General features: G+C 46.2%; 1 protein-coding gene across 2 annotated transcripts in view; it reads left to right on the forward strand.

Annotated features, from left to right (window-relative positions):
• Positions 1-20679, forward strand: part of OTOA (otoancorin) — an 80745-nt gene that overhangs the window by 27994 nt on the left and 32072 nt on the right. For both annotated transcript variants that reach the window (XM_070461021.1, XM_070461022.1), the window contains 11 exons: positions 1380-1519; positions 3658-3781; positions 6134-6349; positions 8115-8282; positions 9020-9160; positions 10787-10845; positions 11013-11130; positions 14029-14102; positions 16756-16891; positions 17844-18034; positions 19780-19873. In XM_070461021.1, the coding sequence (XP_070317122.1) occupies positions 1380-1519; positions 3658-3781; positions 6134-6349; positions 8115-8282; positions 9020-9160; positions 10787-10845; positions 11013-11130; positions 14029-14102; positions 16756-16891; positions 17844-18034; positions 19780-19873 (1461 nt within the window). The remainder of the gene's footprint in view (positions 1-1379; positions 1520-3657; positions 3782-6133; positions 6350-8114; positions 8283-9019; positions 9161-10786; positions 10846-11012; positions 11131-14028; positions 14103-16755; positions 16892-17843; positions 18035-19779; positions 19874-20679) is intronic.

Consider the following 20679-nt stretch of genomic DNA (forward strand, 5'->3'; position numbering starts at 1 on the left):
ACCAGGGTTACCCTATGTGCCCTAACTTTCTCCTGGCCCGTGAAAGAAGTGTTTGCATCAAACGACTGGCCTGTTCAAGGACTGACTGACCCAACCATGTCTAGTTATTATGAAACCGGAGGTAGAACTAGGTTCCTCTTTCTTTAAAAAAAAATTTCCTTATTTGGCTGTGCCAGGTCTTAGCTGGAGTATGTAGGATCCTTAGTTGTGACATGTGGATCTAGTTCCCTGACCAAGTTTTGAACCTGAGCCCCCTGCATTGGGATCATGGAGTCTTAGCCACTAGACCACCAGGGAAGTCCCTGGGTTCCTCTTTTCACCTGACAGGCTGGGAATATTTCAGATGTTTCTCAGTTTTGTAACCCTCTGTTATAAAATGGATTAGATCTCCATTTTACTTTTTCAAAGTTGAGTGACTTTCAGAAAGTCGATAGAGGTTAAATTCTTAGGAAACTGGGCCCCTAGCAGGGACTTCTTGAGATCCAGGGGCTGTTCATAACATTTCTTCATCTTCTAAACATGTAGAGAAGGGAGGTGAAGCCACAGAGGGAATTTCTTATGGATGAAGAGCACAATCCGTGAGGGAAGGACAGCTTTATGAAATCTTTAAGTGAAGAATAACAGTGCATCAGAATATAGGAGACCTCAGTGCGACACTCTTGGACACACAGGCAAAAAGTGAACAATAACAGAAAGAATCTGAAAAGTATATTTAATAAAGTTGAATGCATTATGTATATATTTGCATAATGTGTGTTAAATATTATGTAAGCATGTATTTACATACATATTATATACATATATCCAACTTTATATCTTACAGAGAGAACACACATTCTTTTTTTAAATCACCTGTGGGTCATTTACAAATGGATTTATCTATTAAAAAAATTCTGATTCCCCAAAGCAAACAATTTGTGGACCACATTCTCTGACCTCAATAAAACAAATCTAGCAATAAATGTACAAATATTAGCTTGAAAAAAGTTCAACTGCTCATATATTAAAAAAAAAAAACTTTCCTAAATAACAGTTGGATTGTAGAAGAAACCGAAGCAGCAGTTACAGACCATTAGGAAATCAACGTCACTTACAGTTACCAAAGAGGAAATGGGATGAAGGATCAATTAGGAGTTTGGGATTAGCAGATCCATGCCTCTATATGTAAAAAAGATAAACCACAAGGTCCTACTGTATAGCACAGGGAACTATATTCAATATATTGTAACAAATGATTACAGAAAAAAAAAAAAGAAATCAGTGAAAATGAGGAATGGGCATCTCTGGGTGTCTGGGGGTGGGGCACAGCCCAGACCACTGGGGCGGGGCTTCACAGGGCTCCTGCAGCCCCCACTGATCTTCCTGGCCTCCTCCACCAGATTGGGCTGTTTATCAGCTATGACAACGCCACCAAGCAGTTGGACACGGTTTATGACGTCACACCTGAACTGGCCCAGGCGTTTCTGGAGAGGATCAGCTCCTCCAACTTTGACATGAGGAATACCTCTACCATCCACAGGCAAGGGGCATGGGCGCTGGGCCCCCGGAGCTGTTTCCCATCTAAGCATCAGCTTCCTCTGAGCGGCGAAAGACCCGGGGAGGGGAGGGAGGTGGCCGATCCATCTCTTGGAATCGTCCCACGTCTCTGTGCATGTGAGGGAGGTGTTTCCCCAAAGAGACCCCTTTAAAGAGGTTATGAAGTGGAGAAGAAAACAAATGCTTTTAAAGCCTCTCCTATGTGCTAACATTTTACACAACCTTATCAAGTGCTAATATTCCAGCTCCGAGCACAGAAGTGGAACTTTTTACATACTTGGTATTCCCCCATTCCAAGTTGTAAATGTGTCATTTACAATTGGTTGGGTCGAGTATTGGAGATAGCTCACAGGCTTCATATTTGTGAATCCCTTGTCTAGACCCTCAGGCGGGGAGCCCTGGCATGAGGTCAGCTCAGATTTAGTGGTTGTAACATGATCCCCAGGAACCGGAACCGTTTCCAGCTGGGGAGGGCCAGGAGCCCTGTACCTGGTGATCCCCAGAAAGGGTTTGAATGTCAGGGGTAGTTGTGCGATGGGGAGGGGTGGTGGGCACCGGTCACCCATCCTCTCTCCATCTCCCAGGGTCTTACTGTCACAGACCTTCCTCTGACAGTATCATATGACCTTACATTTTCCAAAGTCACCTGCAGAGAATATTCTCATATAAAACTCTTACACCCTCTTCCCCTGTCCTTAGTAATTTTCACCCAATAGCATAGGCCCTATTTTTTCTAGTCAGTTCAGTTCAGTTCAGTCACTCAGTCGTGTCGGACTCTTTGCGACCCCATGGACTGCAGCACGCCAGGCCTCCCTGTCCATCACCAACTCCTGGAGCTTACTCAAACTCATGTCCATCGATTCGGTGATGCCATCCAATCATCTCATCCTCTGTTGTCCCCTTCCCCTCCTGTCTTCAATCTTAGTTACACAAAAAATAGCTTAGTGATTAAGAACATGGGGTCTGGAGCCAGAAGTCCTGGGTTTGATCCTGTGTCTGCCACTTGCAAGTTGTGTGATCTGCACCTCCCTCTGCCTCCACTTCCCCATCTGTGAAATGGGAGCTAATAAGCTGCCTATTTCATTAAGACCCTTGTAAGGATTAAGCACATTTGCACACAGAAAGTGCTCAATAAACATTAGTTATTCTTAACATGGTTATTAATATTTGGTCTTCACTTCCTCTGAGTATTTTTTTTTCTCCTTAGACACACTTTAAAATCCTTTCCCCGAGCTGATTGCTTTCCTGGGGACATGTCTGAGAGTGTCAGTGTTTGATCATGGTCAACTAGGTGGTCCAACCATGCTAAGTCAAGTAGATTCCATACTAATGCTAAGAGCATCCATTTCAGAATAAGTGCTTAGCATCTACCAAGAAGTATGCTAATCAACTGGTATGCATCTTCTCATTTAGCTCCCACAATACTCCTCATTCCTTCATTCATCATATTTATTCTGACATGCTATGATGAGCAAAGGAAACCTCCCGATTAAAAGCTTAGGGAGGCAGGGTTATAGTAGAGTGCACTGCACAACGGTGTAGCTTGCAGAGAAGTGACTTGCTGGAGGTCAGATGTCTCACAGAGCTGAGCTTCAAATTCCAGTTGGGGGTGAAGTTCTGTTCTTAACCAATAGATGCAGTGCTTCCAGCTGGACCAGGGTTCAGATCTCATCTCTGCTCCTACACTGTTCTCTCTCTGTCTTTCTATTTTCTTTTGAAGCGTCATCATCTAGGGGTGTTGGTTGTTAAGCATCCTGGAAATAAACTTCTGCCTCAGAAATCCCTCAGGGTGGGCAAATCCCTTATCTCTGTGTGGATAAGGAATGCTTTCCTGGTATCCCTTAATGCCCCAGGAGGAGAGACGGCTTAGTTGGATGGATCTAGATCTAAGGCCCGACACCAGTTGCCTTAATCTGAGTCTCAGTTTACCCTTCTGTGAAATGGGGCTGATGAGCACTTACCTTGCAGGGTTGTGATGAGATAACCCAGGTTACAGGGCTCAGCACAGATCCTGGTGCTCAGCAGCTGCTGTGATTGTGACCTCGTGGCTCTAACTGGAGTGGAGTCTGGGTTGTGCCCCCCACCCTGCCCTCCACCAGCACCCGTTATCTTCTTACGCAGGCTGGGGCTGCTGGTTTGTTTCTACGATGACCTGGAGCTGCTGGACGCTGCTGTGGCCCAAGTCCTGCTCCACCAGATGATCAGATGCAGCCACCTGAGGGGCTTCCAGGCTGGTGTTCAGAAGGTGCCGAAGTGCTCTGAAGCCCCACACCCTTGGCCTCAGTTTCACTAGCCAGAGAAATGGGAAGAACAGTCCTGTCTGCCCTTTGAGAATCGAGATCGAGTGAATCGAGACCGAGGTCCAGCCACAGCAGAAACACTAGGATGAGCTTAAAGTAGGGAGAAACACCAAAAAACTGTAGGACAAGCTTGAATAGGTCAGAGTTCAGAGTGGCCACCTCAGTGGCATGAGGTTATTTGGGGATCTTAAATGCAGATTTAAGGTCTGGGTGGGGCCTGAGACTTCATTTCTAACAAGCTTCCAGGCGATGCTGAAGCTGCTTGGCTGGTGACTGTGCCTGGAAAAGAGAGGAAATAAAGCAGAACTCAAATCTGGTTCTACTAGTGTTACGTCCCTTCCCCTTGCTCTACCTTCAGAGATTCTCAAGTTATTGGTCTGGGGTTTGGCCTAGGTATGGTATGTCTTCAAAGCTATTCAGATGATTCCAATGTAGCCAGGGGTTACTGAGTTCCTAGACCAAGGTTTTGGGCAAATTGGCACATGGGGACTATCTCATTTCCACCCCTGCCTGACTCCATCTCTTTCTCTCCATTCTTCCCTTAAAGTCTTAATTCTGCCTGGCTTCTCTCACTTTTTTTTTTTTTTAAAGATTTTATTTATTTGTTTATGGCCATGCTGGGTCTTTATTGCTGAATGGGCTTTCCCTCTAGTTGTGATGTGCAGGCTTCTCATAGCTGTGGCTCTCTTGTGGAGGACGGGTTCTAGGCCTGTGGGCTTCAGTAGTTGCGGTCCCAGGCTCTGGAGCACTAGCTCAGTAATTGTAGCACATGGGCTTAGTTGCTCTGCAGTGCAGCATGTGGGTTCTTCCTGGACCAGGGATTGAACCCTGGTCTCCTGCATTGGTAGACCTCTGAGCCACCAGGGAAGCCCCTCTCTCACTTCTTTTTGTGTTTCTCGTTTTTTAAATGGGAAAGATGACTTGAGAGCAATATTCAAGAAAATTTTGGTCACATCATCAGTTATTCCACAGCAGTTTTTCCCACATCACCAAATCCTCAGTCCCATTTGGCATTTGACATTATAGGCATTTTGTTGGTCAGTGCATATTTTTGTTTTCCAGGAAAAGAATCCTTCCCAAGCAAGGTCAAGCAAAAATAAGAAAATAAGTGTAGTTTGGGGCCACAGGGACAGTTGTGACCAAGAAAAAAGTTGGGTGCGATTAGATATGAGAGAACCCTTTGGCTCATTTGGGTCAATAGTTCTTACCCGGAGGGTGCATCAGAATCAGCTGGAGGGCTTGTTGGAAACAATAAGATACCTTCTTCTGACTCAGGAGGGCTGGGGTGGAACCTGAGATGCTGCATTTCTAACAACTCCCCAGGTGATGCTGAAAATACTGGTTAAGCCCCAAACTTTGGGAACCACTGCTCTAGGCCTTTTGCAGGTGTGGAAGCTGATCTCTAGGGAAGGGGAGCTGCTGAGTTTGGAGAAAACCAGGAGCTGTGACAGCGGTCTCTTTCACTTTACTCTGCTGCCCCCCAGTGGCCATCTGGAGTACTTCCGCACACGCCTCTGACACCATTATATGGTTCATGCAAATTCAGGTGTTAATTCTGCTGTTGTTGTTTTTTTTGTATAGAGGTCACGTTACAACAGATAAATTGATCATCTTCTTTACTGAAAGCAGTTGGGAAACACACTTGATTATAACTGGACAGGCATGTTATAAAAAATAAGGGAATCACAAAAATGTGAAAACTTGTATGACATAATTTTAAATAGAGCAGAAAATTGCACTTCTGTTCACGTTACACCTATGTAAAGACTCGATACCATAGTTTATTTATATAGGCATAATAAATTTTGGAAACATAAACACCTAATTACTAACCATAGTAATTTTTTTGAGTTAGAGTTTTCAGGAGACTTTTACTTTCTTGTTACTGTTGAGAATTATTTTTACACATTTATATATTATTGTGAATCTTCCCTGGATATTTCATAAAAGGAAAGCAGCCATATAGACAGGATGTAGAGTTCAAGGTCACAAGAAGGAAATAGATGCTACAGGACTGTGGCGGAGTTATGAGTGGACAAAATTTCCTTCTGCCATGCTTTAAGGTTGACTTAATAATAAGTTAATATTTAAATGAAACATAGAGTGAATTTGGCGCAGAGGAAGGTCAAGGCCAGAGGAGGCGGCATTTTCAGTGGGGTGACTCATGGTCTGGTCTCAGCAGGAGCCCCCTTCCTTTTGATGAGGGAGGGAGGGGGAGGGTGAACCCTGGGGTGTGGTCCCAAGGAACCACCGTCCTGCTTGCTGTCGACTCTCGTCCTGGCTTGCTCCCTTTCTAGCTCAAAGCTGAGCTCCTGGAAATTGCCACGGAGAACCAGACCCTCAATGAGACTCTGGGCTCTTTGTCGGATGCGGTCGTGGGCTTGACCCACAGTCAGCTGGAATCCCTCTCCCCCGAGGCTGTGCACGGCGCCATCTCGACCCTCAGCCAGGTCTCCGGCTGGGCCAGGAGCCAGATCATCATCTTGTCTGCCAAATACCTGGCCCACCAGAAGGTCAGTTGGAGCTTTGGACTCTGTTTTAATGGCCCAAGACCAAAGGGCTGGTTATAGACCTATAGCAGGGGCAGCCAATCGGTAAGAGGATGGTGCCGAGGAAGGCTACCTGGGTGCAAATCCATGGTCTTCCATGTGCGACAGTGTCTGCTGCGTGACAGTGGGGAACCAACAACTTCTCCTTGCCTCAGTTTCCCTCTTTGTAAGATGGGGATAACAATAGCACCTGTTCCATAGGTTTATGTGACTCAGTACACAGGAAGAGGTTGGATAACACTTGACCTAGAGTCCAAGCTCAGGAAGTGTTAGCTATCACTGAGTTAGTCGTTTAACCTTCCCAGCAGCCCTGTAAGGTCAGTAATGTTATAAGCTCCATTTTCCAGGTCATTCATGTGAAGCACAGAGCGTATAAGGGAACTTGCAAGGCCACATGAAAGGAACAGGCCTGGGATTGAACCCAGGGCATCTGGCTTCAGAGCCCACTTGCTTCATTGCCAGGCCGACTGCCTCCATCATGGCACCAGGCCCACTGCCCACTCATTCTTCTTTCTGACTCAAAGCTAAGGGTAGACCATCCATCTTGTCCCTTTAAGACTTCTGGAGACTTTAGTGTGAAGGCTTTGCAGACCTTCTGTTTTGACTGGGGCCCCCGAAGTCCACTCTGTGAATGTGATTTTAGAGAGCTGAGGGGGACAGTCTTGTTCCTCTCAGCCTTGGGCCGAGTGGCTTTTCTCTTTCCTGGCGTCCAACTCTTCTTGCAGAGGAATGAAGCGACTTTTGCTAAGAAGCCAAGTGCTCAAAAGCCTTTGCCGTCCTTAAGGACAGTTAAGAGACTGTTCATTCTACAGGGAATAGCTCAAGGAAACCACTCAACTGGGTTCTTTTTTTTTGAAGAACCAAGAAATGTCTGATTATATTACATTTAGCCTCTTTACTCCAAAGGAGGGGTTGGGAAACAGGCATGATTTTTGTAAAGGTGGCCAGCAACAGTCATATATATATATATATAAAATATCAGACTCACATCCTAAAATGCTTCTTTATTTCATTGCAAAGCTTCCACATGAAGATAGATGAGTGCAGGGCTTTGCTGTGTCAGTTGCCTGATGGGTGACTGAGGACAGCAGGCTTCTCCTGGTCCCATGAGAGGGGTGGGCAGGGTAAACAGAGATGCCATGACCCACCCGAAGGTTCTTGCCCATTGTTGCCACTGCAGGTACTGCCTGATGTTCAGGTTTTTTTTTCTTTAAATAAAGCAGAAACTTTAATTTGGATTTTTATAGGATCCCCCCAACTCTTAAATCTCATCAGCTAGATCGGATTATACACAGAAGAGCCCGTTGCCTGGTCAGCTGTGGCATATGGGTCACTGTGCTGTGCTGTGTCGCTCAGTCGTGTCTGATTCTTTGCGACCCTATGGACCGCAGACCACCAGGCTCCCCTGTCCATGGGGTTTCTCCAGGCAAGAATACTGGAGTGGGTTGCCTTGCCCTCCTCCACGGCTATTTTATTAATTCTACTGTGGCCTCGGATGGCATAGGGATTACCCCAGCGGCCCGGTTAACCTGTGTGTTGTGTTTTGATACTTAAGTCTCTTTCCTGATGGAAGGAGGAGGGTCTGGGAGGGCAGCTTGTGTCTTGCTCACAGTGGTGCAAGTGATGCCCCGGCGCCCATCCCGACGCCCAGCTTGCAGTGGGGCCTGGTAAACGCCCTTGAGGTGCAGCCCCGAGGCTGGTCCTCACCCTCCCTTGCCGGCGGCCCCAGGTGCTGTCCTTCTACAACGTCAGTCAGATGGGCGTGCTGCTGGCTGGGGTCGGCACGCAGGCCTTCCACGCCATGGACCGCAGGGACCTCATGCAGCTCCTAAGAAGCGCCACCTCCCTGCACGTGTCCGACTTGTCGCCTGCCCAGCAGCACGGTGTCCTGAGCAAGGTGAGAGGAAGACGTCTGGTCCGCAGCCCTTGGGGCTCTCAGGCGTGTGGTTCTGGGACTTTGTGAGGGGGCTGTGTCTTTGGGCGGGGTTGTTCTGAGCCTGGAGAATGCCTTCTTCTGATGCCCACCTCCCATTCTTTCCAGAACGTGCCCCTGGGTTCGAGCCTGATTCTCCCCAGACCCTGGTGCTGTCCCCAGTCAGCTGAATCCAGAACACTTTTTTCAGTTGGATTTCTTGCTGTCATAATGTTTTAGGGGTTTGGTTCTCAAATGTGGAAATGAATCCTGAATTCCCCTAGTGCTTCAGAAAGGCCCTCCTTTCCTGTTCCAAAGCCAGGCCCACATTTCTCTCTCTCACTTGCAGTGGGTCTTCTGGGCATCCTATCCCATTGGACCTGCCATGTCTAATTGCACAATCTGCTAAGAAAGCAACTCAAAGGTTGGGCCTAAAATACCAGTACCTTGCAGATAGCTGTAGCTCTTATGGTTAAAGGGTGTGGGTTTTGGAATAAGGCAGAATTGGGCTTGAATCTTATGTTATCAACTTACTTGTTAAGCTTTGGTTTTCTTACCTGTAAAATGGGGATAAGGACCATCCCCACCTCATTGGGTTGCTGAGCAGACCTGATGGGATTTATTGCCCCTGAAGCACCTGACTGACCCAGTGCCTGGCCCTCCCCCAGCGCTCAGTCCATCTTCTGCCAAGTTGTTATTATGTTTCTTTTCACTCTTGACAGGTGATGGAAGCAGAAGATACTGCCTCTGGCATTGTTGAAATACAGGGGCCTTTCTTTAAGGAAGTGTCTCTCTTTGATTTATGGAGGGAACCTGGATTCAACTCCACAGTCCTGAAGGAAAAGAAGATCCGGAGGAGTCAGGTACGACTGCAATGCCCAGAGGTGGTGCCTGGGGTTGTCTTGTGGGAAAGGTCTGTTCTAAGGTTAACTTGGTACTTGGTAAAACAAATTTATTTCTGTGTGATTAAACTCATGAACTTGGGCAAACTCCGGGAGATGGTGGTAAGGGACAGGGAAGCCTGGTGTGCTGTAGTCCACGGGCTTGGGAAGAGTTGGACATAACTTGGTAACTGAACAACAGCAACGAACTGTGGAGGCAGAATATTGTTAAGTTAGATGACACCCAAATGTGAATTCCAGGGCTACTGTTGATTAACTTTGGGGTCACTGCTTCTTCTGCCATGGCCTCAGTTTTCTCATCTGCAAAATGGGGCTCATTTCTCACGAGACTCTGCTGGACGTGCACTGTACATGAGAGCATCTACTACTGGGGCCGCCTGGGGAGAGTTGTGCTGTGGAGGCCCTTCAACTTCCTCGACTTGCATTCATTCATTCATTCATTCATAGTGTTTATGGAGCCCCTGGCCACTTCTCTCCCCTCTCAGGTGCCAGGTGCTGTCCGTGGTCCCGGGGACACGGAAGTGAAGGGAGCTTCCTTCCTAATAAGGGAGACAGTATGGAAGATCCGTAGTTAAATGTATGCCTTGCTGCCTGTTGCCTCTTCTTTTTTTCTTTTTGGTCCCTCTGCTGGGCTTGTGGGATGTAAGTTCCCCAATCAGGGATCGAACCTGGGTCTTTGGCGATGACAGCGTGGCATCCTAGCCACTGGACCTCCGGGGAATAAATGTGTGCCCTGTTAGATGATAGATGCTGATGAGTGCTAAGGAGACAGTAAGCCAGGGGAGGAGGCAGGGGTTCTAGAGGGTGGGGAGTGAGCTGTTTAGACAGGTGACTGGCTGAGCTCAGGGAGGTTGAAGGGGCCATGAACTCTTAGCTGCAGCCTGTGGGATCTACTTCCCTGATCAGGGATCACCCAGGCACCCTGCACTGGGAGCACGGAGTCTTGGCCACTGGACCACCAGGGTAGACCCAAGAGATTCTTTATCTATGGAACTTTCTAGCCCATCCTGGTCTAGTCATCTCAGTTTTACTTCCTAGAATGCTGTGTGTTCAGGAACCGGCAGGTGGGCATGAAATAGGGGCTGCAGGGGGTCCTCAACTGGGCCTCGGCTTCTCTGAGCACAGGAAGCAAACCTCCCGCTTCGCTGCCTTGACTTTGTTCCTCATTCACCTCCTGGACCACCAGGGGTGTGAGAGCGTGGGCTCTGCAATCCCTGGACGCCAGCTCAAATCCCAGCTGGGCTGCTTAGCGACTGTGTGAAAGTGGAAGTGAAGTCGCTCAGTCGTGTCTGACTCTTTGGAACGCTGTGGACTGTAGCCCTCCAGGCTCCTCTATCCATGGATTTTCCAGGCGAGAATACTGGAGTGGGTTGCCATTTCCTTCTCCAGGGGATCTTCCCGACCCAGGGATCGAACTCAGGTCTTCTGCATTACAGGCAGACTCTGAGCCGCTGGGGAAATCCTGCAATTGTGTGGTTCTAGGTAAATAACAAAGCTTCCATTTCCCATCTGTGAAATGGGAGCATAGGACTCATGACGATGGCCCATGAGTGCTCCATCAATGCGGCAATCATTCTCTTCCCTCAGGCCTTGTTCCTGTTTGAGCTTCTGTCAAAGACGACCAGGAGGCCCGAGGAGCTCCTGAGGTAAGCCTGGGGCTGACGAGCCTTCTGCAGTCTCCCTCTCCAGGAGCCTCGTTCCCCAGGAGGGAGAGCTGGACATCCTGCCTGCAGTGGGTGTTGGATCAGATCTGCCTCCTTCTTTCCTCTTCCCTGCTGCCCCTTTCTCCCAGGCCCCTTGTCTCATTTTCTAGTGCAGGGCAGCTGCTCAAAGGTGTGACGTGCCCCCACATTGAGGCCATGGGCGCCGACTCCTTTCTGGCTCATTTCCAGTATTTCGAGAACAACTTCTCTCTGCTTTCACCGTATCAGGTACCATCGAAGCCCTCCCCTGCTGCTCATTCTCTCCCTACCCCGGTCACTGGGTGGATTAACTGTGGTGTCTTAAGATACTCGTGCCAGGATTACTGATGCAGGTGATGATATGGGGCCAAGTATTGAGCCAGCTTTTCTCTAATTTCTGTTTTAAAAGCGCCACATACCCATGCCTCTGTAGCCAGAGTCTCAGCAGAGGGGCTATTCTAACCCAGATGTGAACCTCAGATTTCAGTTGGAAAGTAGACCATTTTTGCACATTCACAATTATGCTGTCCTGGGAGTGCTGGTCACACTCTCATCCACCTTCCTACCCTTGCCAGTGGTAGCCTGGCATGGGAACAGTCCTCCAGGAGAATTTAATTTTTCATTTAGAACTTCACTTTCCAAACAGTTAAGGAGACTTTTAAATTCTTTGGGGAGACCAGAGGCAGTGCCTGATTTTCACTGTATCTAAGTAAGTGGAAACAGGCCTGGGGAGCAGTGTTGGGATTTGGAGTATAAGCAGTGAGCTGTATAGTGTCTGAGAGGGTGAGTACTTGGCTTGTGCATTTCAGATCTGAATGAAATGTTTCCAAGCAATAAAATTTTCTTTTTTTCCCCCTTCCATATATTTTAATTTTTTATTATCTTTTAAGATCTTTTAGTTTTTTCTCTTTCTTTATTAAATTATGGGAGTATGATAACACATTTCCAAGGAGACTTGGGAAATATAGAACAAAGTCACACACAGTTCCACTATATATTGTAATTATTTTTTAAAGTAGATAATTTCAGATTTTTAGTTGGAGTTTCTATAGCAAACTTTCAAAAATTAATAGAATGAATAGGCAGAAAGTTTATAGTAGACCTGAAAGGCATTATGAACCAATTCAACATAATTAAGATTTATATAATTTTCACACAACAGCAGGATACAGATTCTATTCAAGTTCCTGTAGACTATAAACCAGGAGACACTGGAACATATCCAGGGACAGAAAACAAGGTGCAAACATTTCATGTTCTAAAGGCATTGAAGCCATACAAGGTCTGTTCTCTTATCACTGTGGAATTGTTTTAGAAATCAATATTAAAAGATATTTGAAAATCAACCACATATTTTCACGTGCAATGTAACATTTACTGAGCAAGCTCTTTGACTTAGCCGTTGAAAGCCTCAATAAAATTAAAAGACTGACAAAACAAGGAGGGTGATTGCAAAGAAGACAGCATTTAAATGAGAAAATTAATATCAAGGATACTTAAAAACACCCATGTATTTGGGAGCTAAATGCCCCACTTTCAAATAATGGGTGTATCTAAGCAGCCGTAACAAGGAAAATTAGAAAATATTTGCAACAGGACAAAAATGAAAAGAGAATTTTCTCCCCAGGAGCCAGGAAGGGTAAAGCCAACTATATAATCCTTTGACATCATTAGAATAATGTGCAGATTTTTAATGAAGCCTGTTATTCCCTTGGCTTGTTTATTCTGTCAGTGGTTCTCAAAGTCAGGCTTGTATCAGCACGTTTCAGTTTTGCCGGATGAGCGAGCTGTGATGTGCTATATGACACAGCGCCTGCAGTTCACAATATATCTGCACTTTACAATTTGCTAAGAGGGTTGCTCTCAAGTTATGTGCTCTTTTTAAAGAACCAAAACAAAGGGACTGAAGGACACTTTGGGAGATGCTGGGCATGCCTGTTACCCTGATTGTGGTGATGCCTGCCATCACGGGTGTTTGCATGTGCTTGACTTATCAAAGAGTATGCATTAAATATGTGTGATTCTCTGCATATCAATTATACCTCAGCAAAATTTAAAAAATGCAGAGTCCCACTTGCAGAGTTTCCCTGGGACTCCTGGGATGAAGCCTGATACTTTTCATTTGAACAGTTTCCTGGTGAGAACCACTGAAATCTACAAAAAGCCTTGCCCAGGTAGGGCGGCAAGCAGGTAATTTCTGTAACCTGGACCTTGGCGTGGCTGTCTCCTTCCACTCATCCAACTGATGCAATGGATGGAGTTCAGGCCCTCTTTGAGGAAGACCTGCACGTTCAAATAGGAAGAGATGTCCCCATAAACCTCCTTACCTGACTCTGCCCGGTTCTAAGAACCTTCAGATACAAGTATTTAGAAAATTTGCCTTTATTGTTTATCTTTTTGCTGAAAACACAGGATTATTATAAAACAAAACAATAGAGAGGAAGTAAAATTTCTCCTAGAGCATAGTTCTCAACAGGGGACCATTTGGACATATCTGGAAACACTTTTTTTCATCACACCTGGGGGAGATGCCACTGACACCCATTAGGTAGAGGCCAGGGATGCTACTTAACCATCCCATAATGCTGAGGACAGCTCCTGCAACATGGCTTTATCCTGCCTCAAATGTCGGTCATGCAGCTTCAGAGGTATAACTACAGAGGAAGTTTGCTATTGACTTGGAGAATTTTTAGTATATCTAAAACATATCTACATGTAATTAAAAAAACACAAATAAGCTCATACCATATACAATGTTCTGTTTAAATTTATATGATACACATACACATAAATCTACCATATGGAAACAAAATAGTTGCGTAGTATTCCACCATATGACTATACCATAATTTACTTCGTCAGTCCCCTAGTGATGTATCTTAAGGTCACATCTCGTTTGTAGTTATAAAAGAAACTGTGGTGAGCATTCTCAGACTTAAATTTTTGTGGGCATCTTGTTCTTGCCCCAGTTTCCTCATCCATAAACTTGGTGTAGTAGTGTTACCTACATCTTAGGGTGTTAAAGTGAACATATAAGTTAATAAGTGAACGTATTCAAAGCACTTAGAACAGTGTCTGACCCACAGAAAGCACAATCTGTGTTTGGTTTTATTGGACTCAATTCCTAGAATTGCTTTAATTTTTCAGGTTAACTGTTTGGCGTGGAAATACTGGGAGGTTTCCAGGTCCTCTATGCCACTCTTCCTCTTGGCTGCACTCCCGTAAGTGAACATCAAGTCCCCCTTTTTGGCATATGATTGGCAGGTGTCCCCAAAGCCAAAGTGATTCTCCCTAGGTGTCGGTGAGGAACTGGAGGCAAGTAGGGAGTGCCTTCAACAATTAAATCCTTGAGATCCGGCATATAAATTCTGAGCCCCATGTTCCTGTTTCAGGCACACTCTCTGGATTATTCTTGTTATTTAAAAATCAAAGCCAAAGCAATCTGAGCTTGAATGAGTGAATGCCAGTGAAGGGGGTCACATCTGGGCTGGCCTCACAGCTGGGTCCAGGCTCCAGGGGAATTAGGACTAATGGGAACAGTGAGATTTCTCCTAAGATGTGTGGGTGTTCAGGCCTGGGGGGCAGCCTTGCTTTTTAAATATGGTCTGGACACAGTTTCTCTCTTTTTCTCTTTATTTCCCTCTTTCTTCTCTTGCTGCCATTTTGTCTTCACTGAATTAAAATTATTTGTCGAGTACTTACTACATACTCAGTTCTAAGAAGTAAGTTAATTTCCCCCTTATAAAAGCCTACAATCTCATGGAGGAAAAACAGACGAGCGTTAAGCCAACTATAATATCGAGTTGATATTTGGTTGAAAGTAACAGAACCTTCACTCACACTGGCTTAGGCAATAAAAGGTAATTTTGTGTTCAGGAAAATCCAGGTGTGGACTCCAGGCATAGCTAGATCTTGGGGCTCAAATGAGAAAGCCAGAGAGGTCAGGGAGGGCTTGTGTGACACTCCGGGGTGTTTTGTATTCTGGGCACAGTTTTATGTTTCAGGGACATCATCATCGTGGTCCATAGAGAGGATGGAGTGCAGGGATCCTGGCTGGAAGGAGAGAGATAGTGGAGGCTTATTTCTATAAACTTGACCTTGGCATGATTGTCTTATTCCACATATCCATGTCTCAGCTCAAACAGTACTCCCTTCAGAGGGGTTCCGCTGGCTGGCCTCACATTTTCCTTCATGATAGAGCCATTTAATTTTCTTCCTTTCATTCAATACTAGCTTAAATAATCTGTTTCATTAATTGGTTTCTGTGTTTCTTCCCCCTAGAGAATCCTGAGGGTAGGGACCTGCCGCTCATGTCACAGTGCTTGGCATGCAGCATGTGTCCATGCTAAGTCATGTCAGTTGTGTCCAACTCTTTGCTACCCTATGGACTGTAGCCCACTAGGCTCCTCTGTCCATGAGATTCTCCAGGCAAGAAGACTGGAGTGAGTTGTGATGCCCTCCTCCAGGCGATCTTCCTGATCCAGGGATTGAACCCATGTCTCTTTACATCTCCTGTGTTGGCAAGCAGGTTCTTTACCACTAGTGCCACCTGGGAAGTCCTGGCATGCCGCAGATGCTCTTTATATATTTGCTGAATGAATGAAAGTAAAGTGTGAAAGTGAAAGTGTTAGTCGCACAGTCATGTCCGACTCTTTGTGACCCCATGAACTGTAGCCTGCCAGGCTCCTCTGTCCATGGAATTATCCGGGCAAGAATACTGGAATGGGTTGCCATTCCCTTCTCCAGGGGATCTTCCCAACCCAGGGGTCGAATCCAGGTCTCCTGCATTGCAGGCAGATTCTTTACTGTCTGAGCTACCAGGGAAGCCCTCTGATTGAATGAATGAAGAAATAAATAAGACAGTGACATTAGGAATGGAGAGACAAGAACAGATTTGAGTATTATTGAGGAGCCTGCAAAGAAAGATTTAGGGATAAAGAGATGGAGGAGTCTTGGATGGCAGAGAGAAGGCAGAACATGTTTGAAAGGAGGAGGTTGAATTTGGTTTTGGAATAGTGAAGTGGCAATGATGCCACATGGGTCTTTCTCAACCTTTATTTCATTATTGCCTCCCAAAGGAGAAAAATTTATTTTTCCATAGTGAGAGAAATTACAAGGAGTAAGATTGTGTTGAGTAGGGTTGAGCTTTGGCAGATCACAAATCACTGTAATAACTAATGTTCCCCATCCACATCCCTCCCTCTCCCTGAACCAGTTTCTACCCATCGGGGGAAATATTGTCTCTTGTTGAGAATATAAGGTCAAGAGTTTGGAGGAGGGTTCTCAGCTCAAACAGTACTCCCTTCAGAGGGGCTTCCCTGGCTGGTCCCCACATCATCCTTCATGATAGAGCCATTTAATTTTCTTCCTTCCATCCATTACTAGCTGAAATAATGTTTTATTAACTGGTCTCTATGTTTCTTTGCCCTAGAGAATCCTGGGCTTGACAGAGTTGGGAGTCATTTCTCTCCCCACTCTCTCCTCATCCTTTTCCATCCACTTTCTATTTCATTTTTTTCTCCTCTTTGTCTCTCTCTTCTTCTGCTTTTTCATTTCCTTTCTCCTCACCTCCCCTCCACCAGTCCAACAGGCAGCTTCTGTCTGTGGAGATCCTGTTCTCACATCCTGCTGTTGGGTCATGGAAGAGGAGCATGATGGGAAGCTTGTTTCCACCTGTGAGAGAAGAGCATTATGGGAAGTTTGTTTCCTGATAGTAAAAAAGAAAAACGATGGGTGGGAGGCTTGCTCCCTCTCAGAGGAGCCAGAACATCACTGGGGAGAACCAACACTTAAGGATCAGCTCTGTAATGAGCTCCTGGGCAAATACAGAGCAGCCCCTGTCTTCCTTCCCTCATCCTCCCTATCTCTCTCCAGGGCTCGCTACCTGGCTTCTATCCCAGGTTCTCGGTGTGTGCCCTTCCTGATCAGCCTGGGGAAGAGTCAGCTGGACTCCTTGGTTTTGGATTTCCACAAAAAAAATTCCATCCTCAAGAAAGTGCAGCAGTGTCTGGTAAGGAATCTCTTCCTGGGTGACACTTTGACTCGTGTCCCTTCCCTGTGGGCATCCTGGGGAATCCTCAGAGGAGCTGGCTGGGTTCTCAGGTCTGATGTGATGGCTGGAAGTCTGATCTGTGGGTCTCAAAGCTGGCTCTGAAACCACTGGGTGGGACACTCTTGGCCATTGGTTCTGGGGGACTTCCATTCTGGGGCCTGAATGAGGGGAGGCCACCCCGGAGGACTGGAAGGAGCACAGTACAGAGTCTGGGCTCTGGACAAGTCTCTGCCAGTGATTGGTTTTGTGGCTTTGGACAGGTCACTTCTCATCCTTGAACCTCAGTCTCCTCATCTGTAAAATGGGTACAGTAGCACTTTCTTCATAGAGCTCTTGTGGACATGAAATAGGTTATATACTGTTTAATGCAAAGGCTCAAAGGGCCGAGCTGGCAGTTCCTTTATCTTGAAAAAGTGTATGATATTAGTACTTATACAGTTACTTTGAAGATGAATAGAGTAAGACCTGGAAACACTTACAACAGTGCCCAGCACATAGTAAGCTCTGAATAAATGTTAGCTATTTTTGTCATTTTGAGAAAGAGCTTTGGAGGCTTCCAAGGGCCTATAAACTTGAGAGTACTGTTTTTATTATTGCTCTACTCTCATCCTAATGGGTACTGAACAATGGGGTATCCTCAGAGCAATAACAGTGACAGTGACCTCAGCCTCAGTGAGTGAGTGCTCATGATGGACGAGCCTTCTGCCCACACCCGCCCCCCACTCCGTGTGGTCGCCCAGACTTCTGAGGCCTACTCCCTTGGGGTGAAATTAGGCCTTGTGTGAGTCCATGGTAGGGTAGGTGGTTTGGATCCTAGAACCTTGATGAGGTTTGGGGTCAGGAAGTGTTTTATGGGATCACGATCTGGAACCCCACTGGGCCTTCCACCAGCTCCACTTGTCAATTTCAGAGCCACACCATTGCTGACGAGTACGCCGTGGACATCCTGGGGAACTTGCTCTGTCACCTCCCGGCAGCCGTCATCCACCGCGGGTTGTCCCCCAGAGCCTGGGCCACAGCCCTGCGTGGCCTCAGAGACTGCCTGGACCTCAGTCCCCAGCAGAAGGCGGCGGTGAGGCTGAGGCTCCTGGAACAGCATGGGTGAGGAGGGCCCCGGGCTCGGCTCCGAGGCTGGGGTGGGGCTGCTGGCGAAGGGTCCCCAGCCCTAGCTCTTCCACCTCAAAGCAGAGTCTCTAACTCGTGATGAGGTTAGACCCTGGGATTTATTCTGGAAGCTTGACCTTTCTTCTTTTGGATTCAGATTCCCTGTAAGTGAGAATGATAGCTTGTCTGCAGGCCTCACGTGATTGTCACCAATACATCTTGGCTTATGGAAAATGGAGTCTCAAAAAAGATGGCACTTTATGGGACTTCTCTGGTGGTCTAGTACCATGCTTTGAAGGCAGGGGAGTGGGCTCAATCCCTGGTTGGGGAACTAAGATCCCACATGCTGTGAGATGCAGCCAAAAAATAAACTTTGAAAAAAAAAAAAGATGATACTTTACAAATGCAAGGAGGTCTTATTATTGGTGTTGTTAAGATAACAACACCAATAATAATGCAAATAACTGAGACACTGTCAGCTCTGGGTGAGTGAGAACTTCCTGGGGGAAAACAGAGCTGTCCTTTCCCATGCAGAATTTTCTGAAGTTAGGTCAGACTTGAGTAGGGCCTAGACATCAGTTAATGGTTAGACAAGAAATGTCTTTGGAGTAGTTACTGTGGTCCAGGCACTTAATATTACATAGAGTTTAAGAGCCAGGACTTGGGAACCTGAGTCCTTGGGTTAAATTTTTCTATCATTTACAGCCTGTGTGATCTGGGAAAAGCTACTCAGTCTTTTTGCATTTTATTTTTGCTTCTGTAGGATGGGGGCAGTGAGAGTCCCCACAGAGGTGTTGATTAGCTGAGTTAATGCATGCAAAGGACTTACAACAGTGCCCTGCATGTAGAACTGAGTATTTGACAACTGATTTATCACAAGGAATGGAGAGATTCAGTTGTTATCATTTCATGTGTTATTACCTGTTGTCATGGAACTTACAGTCTAATGGGATACTGTTGTTAATGAAAGAGATAAAAGGAGGTTTTTTGGCCAGGGATGGTTTGCCTTGGTCCTAGCCAAAGGATTATCACTGCTAATTAGACAGATCTCCTTTAGCGATATCACCAGATATCCTTTAGAGATAGTGTGGGGTACGTCCCTGTAGACATTTGTGTCTCCATAAGAACAGTGTATCCTGGGTCAGTGCCAGGATCCTGGCAAGTTATTATTCTGCCAAGTTTGAGAGGAAATTTCATCTTGCCATAGGATGAGACTTATAATAGTAATTATATAAGGAATTATAAAAGTAATTATAGCATTACTTTTCTGTTGAGGAAAGGGAGGAAGGAAACACTCTGATGCAAATGAAAGAAATTCAGGAGCTCAATTCACACTAAAAAATGGGAGTTGACCGAGTTTAGAAGTGAATGTGACTTCAGGCATGGCTGGATCCAGGGGCTCAAATGATGTCATCAGGAAAATGTTCCCCCCACCTCTCAGCGCTGTGTTCTTGGGTGTGGCCTTTATTTTCTCCATTTGGTGATAGTATTGGGCTGCAATATCCCTTTCATTGCTAGAGATACCAGAAGAAAGAGAGCTTCTCTCATAGTTCCGTCAAAATTCCCCAGGATGATTCTGATTGGTCAGCCTGCATTACATGTCATTTTCTTGGTTAGGGATGTGGACCACATGATTGACAGCTTCTCCAGGTATATGGATAATCTTTTCCTAAAAGAAAAAGATGCCGGGGGACAAGGGCAACAGCACATTCTTTCCACTGACTGCTTATTCTCTCTCCTAGACTGCCCCAGAACTGGACAGCCGAGACAGTGAAGGATTTGGGATCCTTTCTAGTGCTTTTCTCAGGAGACGAATTAAGTTCTGTTGCCACAAAGGTACCTCACTGTTCTATCTTAGAGAAGGCTGAAGGAGTTTGAAGAAGAGAAAAGTGTGGTTAGTTATATTCCCGCTGGCAGTTTGTCTTTCTGGAAACTTCCACTGTGCCTCAGAGAGCTCAGATGTTTCCAGCTCCACTTCAGGATGCCCACGGTTCAGGGAAAGGCCATGAGGCAGCATCTAAAGGAACTCTGAGCCTTTCACATGGCTTCTAGGCAGATGTGCATGACCTGGGAGCTGTCACTGGCTGCCACTCTGGATCTGTGTGCCTCCCACATGCATGCCCATTGGAGGGCTCACACCCATCAGCACCATATGTATACAACATGTGTGTCCAGTGTGTGCAGTCACATGGGCAAACATATTTGATCCAAAACCAAATCTTAATTGAGCATTGCCTTTGGGTGTAACACTCTCCTTGGAGCAACTCCCCAAGAGTTCGACAAGGCCAAGAGGTGTGCCAAATGGTCATGTACTAGTCATCTCCTGCTGTGTAACAAAGCTGCACAATCTCACTGGCATGCAACAGAAAACATTTATTTTTTGCTGCCTGCTCTGTGGGTCTGGGACTATGAATTTGCTCTGGGGAATTGGCTACCTGGAGCCTGGTTTTCTTGCTGTGGAAATCTGAAACTCTACAGAAGGGAGGGCAAAGTGCAGTTCTCTTTAAAGCCTGGGCTGGGAAACTACTAACCATCACTTTTCACTGGCCAAAGTAAGTTATATGACCAAGTCCACCTTAGTGGGGCAGGAAATTTCCTCCATGCAGGTGGAGGGTGAAGTAGGAGGGGATGTGCTGAACAAG

This window comes from Odocoileus virginianus, chromosome 33 (assembly GCF_023699985.2).
Source record: "Odocoileus virginianus isolate 20LAN1187 ecotype Illinois chromosome 33, Ovbor_1.2, whole genome shotgun sequence".
Classification (NCBI taxonomy): Eukaryota; Metazoa; Chordata; class Mammalia; order Artiodactyla; family Cervidae; genus Odocoileus; species Odocoileus virginianus.